Source organism: Xenopus laevis, chromosome 9_10L (assembly GCF_017654675.1).
Source record: "Xenopus laevis strain J_2021 chromosome 9_10L, Xenopus_laevis_v10.1, whole genome shotgun sequence".
In the NCBI taxonomy this organism is placed as follows: domain Eukaryota; kingdom Metazoa; phylum Chordata; class Amphibia; order Anura; family Pipidae; genus Xenopus; species Xenopus laevis.
Genome location: NC_054387.1, coordinates 52,468,872 through 52,477,470, shown reverse-complemented (window position 1 = coordinate 52,477,470; position 8,599 = coordinate 52,468,872). Strand labels below are relative to the sequence as shown.

The 8,599-nt window shown below is 41.0% G+C and overlaps 1 protein-coding gene across 1 annotated transcript; it reads right to left on the bottom strand.

The window, feature by feature from the left end:
* Nucleotides 1-371: 371 nt before the first annotated feature.
* mfsd6l.L (major facilitator superfamily domain containing 6-like L homeolog) lies at nucleotides 372-5,976 on the bottom strand (the record flags this gene model as incomplete). The annotated part of the gene is given in 2 exon segments (NM_001094803.1): nucleotides 372-2,385; nucleotides 5,898-5,976. A coding segment is annotated over 1 exon segment (1,845 nt). The 3' UTR covers nucleotides 372-508.
* Between the last annotated feature and the right edge of the window lie 2,623 nt (nucleotides 5,977-8,599).

Genomic DNA, 8,599 nt, shown 5'->3' with positions numbered 1-8,599 from the left:
CACTCTTCACCTGCAGATGTGCTGGAGGTTCCCAAGTTGGTGTTTCAAAGATGGGTTCAATATTTTTAATAAACATGGCATACCAGAATAAAAAGGTTCTACCCTTAAGGGATTGGATGCAAAATACATAAAATGGATCACAGTCGAAAAGCAAAATTATTTCTCCCAGAAACCATTGCAAGAAAACATTTCATATAAGCAAAAATAATTACAAGCCTCACAACACAAGATATATATATATATATATATATATATATATATATATATATATATATATATATATATATATATATATATATATATATATATATATATATATATATATATATATATATATATATATATATAAATAAAAATAATCATAAGAGATATTATAGTAAAATATGGTTTATCCAATGGAAGACAATAACTAACATATTTACATATACATTTCCAACATTCTGGAATGTCACAGTCTGATTGTTAAGTTCTGCCTGCCCCACCCCAACACCTTTTATTCTCCAATGGGCTACCATTTCCTATTGGAATTCTCATCTTTCATGGCCGTTACTAGCCAGTCCCGGTCTTGTTCTTCATCAGAGTCGCTCATATCGCTGTTATCTGCAGCTAGCAGCCGGGAGTAGTTTATTTTCTTGATATTAGGTAGTTTGGGTTGTACTAAGAGAAATATGACAATCCATGTGAGTAAGGTGATGCAGCAGGCCTGATATAGCACCGCAAGGCTGAATCTGCTAATGATGAAGCCACTTGCAAAACTTCCTGCACTAGATCCGCAGCCATATGCGAGCCACCGTAGTGTCAGCTGTAGAGATCTCTCAGTGCCAGGGCTAGCCACATCGACCACTTGTGAGTTAATTGCCCACCAGATTACTCCACTGCTAAAAGCATTGAGGATCTGAATGGCCACTACAGACCAGGGTGTCCACAGAAAGGAATAATACAAAAACTGGATCCCGAGACTAAGTAACCCCAGAACTACCATCCATTTAAAGGTCAAAGTCTTCAGAAGCTTGTTCCTGAAAAAGTACAGTGCCAGTTCGGAGAGTAGTCCGGCAGCAATAGAAAGTCCCATGTACAACTCATTACTGCCTATATCTTGCATTTGCCAGAAGAGGAAATTTTGAATGGTGGAGCCTACAGCCCCCAAAACAAATACAGTAAGGGCTGTTAGAACAATGCGCCCATCACTTCCAAGAAATCCCAGGGCTTTGACAGTTTTGTTGGAGTGTTCGGTTTTCTTGGAAACATGAACTGGATAGAGGGTGCTCAGAAAGAAGGTGCTGATAAGGAAGCCACCATAGCAGAAGAAATGGAAGGAAACTCTGGGGATATCGAAGATGACAAAGCAGTTGAGGTTGTCTATTAGGAAAGTTATGAAAATAGAGCCCATGCTAGCTCCTAGGTACCCCCAGATCCAAAGTTTGCCATGTCTGTCTGTGGCGTCCACAAAATCCAGGTATTCATATAAGCTGTCGTCAGCTATCCACTCTAATGGGGCTGCCAGGATTTCCCAGATAATGACCATAGCCAACACGATTAGGAAGATTTTGTGTTTGGGATCAAGGAAACTGTCAGTAAAATCAATGGAAATGTCCCTGACTTTTCTTTCATGAATAGATGGGCGGTGGGAGACATTGGGGTGAGTTGCAAAGGGTGCGGTTTGGTTGTTCAGAGAACTTCTCTGCTTACTATTGGATGCTGAGGATTTACTGCTGTTAGCTTTTTGTGCCTTTCCAGAACCAAGAACCTTCCTGGTCTGATGCTCCAGTCTTTTATTCCTTGTCAGAGGAGATGAGCTTGGAAACTGATCTGTAAAACGCTGATGTGTTGTGGTCTTCATGTCAAGTGAAGAAGCCATTGTGGTGTCTATGGCCACCTCTGCAACAGAACTTGGGAAGGTATTAAACTCCCCATTTGTGGTCTGGTGATTAGTAGGTGTTGCATAAGTTGTGCTGATATTTTCATCTACAAAAACACTAATGTCTATGGGTGGGTTTAACTGTTCTTTCCATGGCATACTAGTATTGCAGAACAAGGACACAATGTTCTTATCTAATGGGGGGTAAAAGGCAAACAGACCCCCAGCTCCCGCAGATAGCAGAAGAGATGCCATGATGAAAAACCTTCGTTTGCGGTGACTCTTGGCCAGGAAAGAGCACAAGGGAGCCCAGAGCAGATGAACTGCATGCTTGAATCCAATGATGATGCCCACTAGGGAGGCACCCAATCCAAGCTGCCTGAAGTAGAGGGTTAGAAAGGGCATCAAGCAAAACTTTCCAACATTGTGGAAGAAGTGGAACAAGGTGGCAACAGCCAAGGCCTTGCTAATATCCCATTGCTTGGTGGAGCTCATGTCTTGCTTCAGCAGTCAATGCTCCTGGAAACCTTTTATGATAAATAAGAAATAGAATTGATAGTGAATACATTGTTAAGTTGTAAATTATCATGATCTTAAAGAGACATTATCACTCTACCTGAATTTTGCCTCTGGCATTTCACAAAAGATTGTCTAATAAGAGCTTTTCATAATAGTTTGGTTGGGTGACCAGTAGATACTTGGGGAAACCTCCTCTTAATGGAACTCAGCAAAACAATTTTATGGGCTCCATAAACTTATGTAAATGGTGCCACACAAGTTTAGGGTGCTGTGGGTTGAGGTGCTTCTGGGCAAGCTGATCAGCACATAATGGAGATGTTACCAGCAGAAGGCCATTCATAGTATGTACTGTATTGGAATTTGTCTCCTAACTGATTTCCAAAAAAAAAGGCTTTTTATTTAACCTTTAAAAACACCTACATGTCCTTACTGTTACAATTAATTTATTTTAACATATAAGTATGAGTTAAAACATGCAGAGAACCAGGTTACATTAAAAAAAATCCAGTTGATAAGTTAACAATAACTCGGGCTTGGATAGAAAGCACACAGATGGCAAAGTAAATACAGCACTTATACACATAAACGCTTTCATTGTGGGCGTAGCCAGGGCTCACGTGAACTGGCAGGACATAACTTCCTGGTACAATAATAAGGCAGCGCTGTCATAAGTCTCATTGCATCTTGTAAACACTAGCTAGATTTGTCTGTGCAAAACACAAGGGATCATGCCCTACATGACTTTGATTGTAAGCTCTAGGGACCAGAGGCCTCCTTCCTCCTATATATTGTAACATGTGCCACCAAATCTTTGTTACTGTAAATCTATATATTTGCATTTATTGCAATATAAACAGGAGACTGCCAGCTGGAGCCTGACTGACTTGCTTCTGTTTCAATAGAATAATATGCTACAGTAAAAATGATGCTTGGGGGCCTTTCAACATTTTGGGCTGTAGAGTCTGACAAGAATCCTATAGTCACAGTCCTAAAGTCACATGTGAATTATCTTTAAGAATTTTTTGATAACAGCAATGTAAGCATCCTTCCCTATTCTTTCTCCCAGCTGTCATTCCAATAAATACTTGGTAGCTAGGGGAAATAACCATAACAACCAGATAGAAGTGCCAACGTGGAAATATGCAGATGTAAATTAAAAGAGAAAAAGAATATATAGTAATTGTATAATAAACGTGTCCTTTAAAGGAGAACCAAATCCTTTATATTAAAATCCCCTACCCCCTACCCTACATAGACCCCCCTCCCTGCTCCACCCCAGCCTAGGTGTTACTCTCTGTAAATACCCCTAACTCTTTACTTACCCCTCGTTGTAGATTAATGGGCACCATCTTCTTTTCTTCGGTAATCTTCGGGGTCTTCTTCCGGCACTTTGGCAATTTACGTGACTTTCGGCGCAGACTGCTCCAACTGCGCATGCACCGATACGGCGCTTACTTCACAAAGATTACCGAAGAGAAGAAGATGGTGCCTGTGAACCCCGATGCGCTGAATCTGCAACGAGGGGTAAGTGTAGGGTAGGGGAATAGGGGATTTTAATATAAAGGGTTTGGTTCTTCTTTAAAGGACAAGGAAAGCTAGAATCATTGGGGGTGCCAAGTTGTTAATGGGGTATCAGAAGAATATATGGCACCAGGGGCAGAAATAGGGGTAGGCAGAAAAGGCAGGTGCCTAGAGTGCTATCCCTAGTTTGAGTCCTAGGTGAGGTAAATCTGCATGTGACTGGGAAGCTAGTTACCCACATTTTTCACTTGTGAGTTGGCTGGGGGCGTTATTTTACTTATAATACCCCCTTGCTTGTCAAAGAGAGAGGGTGCAAACATGTTGGTGTGCCTATGGCACTCTTAACTTTCCCAAGGACCCTGTAGTGCGGCATTGAAAAGAGAAGTACCCAAGCCTATAGTCAATTGCAGGTCGAAAAGTCGAAACTCAGCACAGCCCACAACATATCACAGATTTATATGCCTGCTCCTGACCATCCCCTTCTCAGATTTTGGGACAGGGTGTAGATAGGCTGGTGGCAAATTTGGCCTGTCACCCACGTCTAGGGCCAATTAGTTGAAGCAAACCTGCCTGAGCCAGGCTAGCTCTCCTCTTGTTCCACAAATGGGGATACTTTTCTTTTCAGTGCCTTTGGGCCAGATGTAAGTGACTAAAAGGTACTAGGGGTTCCGAACAACTGCAGTGATATTGTGTCAATTTGTGTAAAATAAATATTTTCATATTTGCTCAGGTGACAATTTTTAGCCACAAATGCCACTGCTGATCTGTAGCCCAGACCAATGGCTTCCTTGTTTATGCAAGGGTTAAATCAGTACCTGTGATCAGGACTATACAGGTTCAGCAGGAAACCAACAGAAATGACTGTGTATGTCCTGTATTTCCTGCAGGCAGAACTGATTTAATCTGCCCAGAGCATCAATAACAAGAGTAACAAGTACGGAGTTGCCCTGGGCTATTTCCCACTCACCTAACAGAGTCACCTGGCCTTATACAAGTCAAATGACCAGTAAAGTGCATGCACTGGGACTCACATGGAGGATCTCATTATCAGCTGGGTGCAGTTGTCACACCCCTTTAGCTTAAGTACATATGGTGAGCAGCCAACCTTGCCACTAGAGTAACTTAAAGGAACAGTTCAGTGTACAAATAAAAACTGGCTAAATAGATAGGCTGTGCAAAATAAAAAACGTTTCTAATATAGTTTGTAAGCCAAAATGTAATCTATAAAGGCTAGAGTGACCGGTTTTTGGTTAACTAGCCATATTAGAATTTTTTTATTTTGCACAGCCTATCTAGTTACCCGGTTTTTATTTTTACCCTGAACAATTCCTTTAACCCTTTTGGTGCTTCATATTGTACAGGGCTACGAGTTAATCAACGAGGGGTCCCGAGTTGCAACCCACTTGAGAAACAATTTCAGCGTGACAAAAAGGGTTAGAATTCAATGTTTGTTGGTTAATTTGATGGTTTCCCCCTACATAAATATATATTTAATACTTAAAAATAATATATATATATATATATATATATATATATATATATATATATATATATATAAATAAACACAGTGGGGCTCATTTACTAAATGCACAAGGGGCAAAATTTGCACCAGAGAAGAAACAAGTGCAATAAGTATAATACTTTGTGTATGACATTCTAATGGGCACAGCTCTACTGAAGCAACCTATATGATACAATCAATATTCTGTACACATACAGGCAATGGGGCCTATACAATTATATGCCCATTAAAGATAATGGTGTTTTCCCACCTAATTCAGTTTGACGCATCGCCCCCATCACTACTTATGTTGCTGGGAGACCAAGGCAAATGCCCTCCCTGCCGTGCCCTAATTATACCTACAAATACAGACTCAAAGCCATATATCAGCACCACGTGAGCAAAAACAGCTACAATTTCTCAAGGTGCCAGAGCCAATCTATAATACACAGAGATATAATAGATCAGGGGTTCACATGAGCCAATCAAAGCTCTCACCTTCCCTGGTGGTCCCGGCTTCGGTTTATGGGGGTCTCACGGGCTCCACATCCCCAGTGCACCTGCTCTCTGACTCCGCCTACCGTCTCACCTGCTAGTAGGAGGGCAGACACGTCACCTGGACTCTAGGGCGCGTCCGCCAGTCTCCTCTCTTCTCCCCGCCCAGTGCCATGACCCCGCCCACAGCTGAGCTCCGTAATGCCAGGCCCGGTGTGTAAAGGTAAAGAGGAGCGTTGCTAGGAGACAGGAGCGTGTACCATAGAGACGCAATAGAATAAAAGTTTAGAGTGAGCGGCATCTAGAGGCTACTCGTGGAAGTGTGCGCAAGTTGTACCGAAGCTGGTGGAGTTTAGACAGACTGTTCTGGTACTCACGGCTTCCCAGACGTAAGTGCTGACTACACAGCTATGGGGTGTTTATTTCTGTGTGAAGCATTCCAGAGAGGATCAGCCTGCGTTCATTTCTCCCCTCAAGTTCCAAACAGCCTGGTTAAGGGGTGAGTTCACCTATAAGTTAACTTTTAGTATGTTATAGAATGGTCAGTTCTAAGTCATTTTTCAACTGATCTTCATTATTTATTTTTTATAGTTTTTTTTGTAATTGCCATTTTCTTCTGACTCTTTCCAGCTTTCAAATGGGGGTCACTGACCCCATCTTGAAACAAATGCTCGGTAAGGCTACAAATGTATTGTTATTGCTACTTTTTATTACTCATCTTTCTATTCAAGCCCTCTTCTGTTCATATTCCAGTCTTTTATTCAAATCAATGCATGGTTGTTAGGTTCAACCAGACTGCTGAAATTGCAAACTGGAGACTAGTGAAGGGCAAATTTATTCGCCAGGCTCAATTTCGAATTTCCCCATTTTGCCACGGGGGAATAAATGTGTGCAATTTTGCCAGCAGCATTTTTTTTTCACGCTGGCGACAATTAAAGGCACCTATTGACTTTAATGCGCGTCAAATTTCGCGTTTCGTTTCTTTTTTGGGAATTTCGAGGGAAATTTGATCATTTTTCGGCAAAGCAAAATGGGACAAATTCACCCATCGCTACTGGAGAGCTGTTGAATAAAAAGCTAAATAACTCAAAAACTACAAATGATAAAAAATGAAAACCAACTGCAGATTGTCTCAGAATATCACTCTCTACATCCTACTAAAAGTTAACCCAAAGGGGAACAACCCCTTTAAACAACATGGCATCTCCTACCATACAGATAAAGGGTTTTTCACCCTTAACTTGTCGTATGATGTTGTAGAGTGATATTTTGAGACACTTTGAAACTGGTTTTTATTATTTATAGTTTTTGAGTTATTTAACTTTTTCGTCAGCTGCCTTCTAGTTTTCAATCTCAGCAAGCTAGTTGCTGGGGTCCAGATTACCCTAGCAAATATACACTAATTTGAACAAGAGACTGGAATATGAATAGAAGAGGCCTGAATAGAAATATGAGTAATACAAGTAGCAATAACAACAAATGTGTAGCCTTACAGAGCATTTGTTTTTAGATGGGGTTACTGACCCCTATTTGAAAGATGGAAGGCAAATGATTCAAAAACTATAAAAAAGAAAAAATGAAGACCAACTGAAAGCTGCTTAAAGTAAGCCATTCTATAACTTCTTAAAGGTGAACTACCCTTTTAAGGGTGAGGGCTAAAATTATATTGCTGTGGGGCTCATTGATTTATATTTTCGCCACTGGAGACATTGATATAAGTTGAGTGGGTCCTAAGGAACCAGAGGAGGGGTCGATGCACCAATCACTGTGTTTATTTATAAACACTGGGCAAATTTGCACCTGGGCAGTAACCCATAGCAACCAATCAGATTCTTGCTTTCAGTGTTAAACTTACAGCTGGCTGATAAAAGCTTATTACTGATTGGTTGCTATGGGTTACTGCCCAGGTGCATATTTGCCCAGTATTTATGAATGAGCCCCAGTACTGTGTTTGTCTTGGCGATATATCCATTCTAATGGTGGTCTGTCACCTGTTAATGAGCTCTGTATTTGCTCCTGGGAACTGTCTGTGGTAAACCGCTCTGCCGGCATGTGGGGAATTTATATGAATATTTGTTATCAGTATAGTCACTCTTGTTCTTACATGAGATATTAATTGTAAGCAGCAACCCTGCCTTGCTTTATGGCTGAGATTCTAGCTATCTGTATAACAGCAAATTCTGTCACAGTGACACAGATCCTACTTGATACCCATTGTAAGCAGCAGTTCTGTCCTGCTTTATGGCTGAGATTCTAGCTATCTTTATAACAGAGCATTCTGTCACAGGGAATCTATTGAAACCAGCCCTCTGGATTTCCAGAGATAAGTTTTGTGACATCAGTTTAATGCCAGAGTTTACAAGACTGACACATGCATGAAACTGGAGTGAATGACATTCTTATAACTTTTGTAAACTCCTCCCCAACCTGTGACTACTTAACTATTGATGTTTATGTTCAGATGTAGATGTACAACAGCTTTATGACACCATAGCCACCCTCACATTTGGTGCCTTGGCAGTCAGGGGTTAAGCTTCCGATTCTTGTGTACTGGGCTTTATTAAGTGCAAGTCCATATGACAGTTTAGTTGCTGATGTCCCCTCATGTGCCACCATGAACAAGTCTGGACGGAGCTTAACAACTAGCTAGGGGTTTGTATCAGCCTAGCAATCAGCTAGCAATGTATCAATATATCAAACTGGGG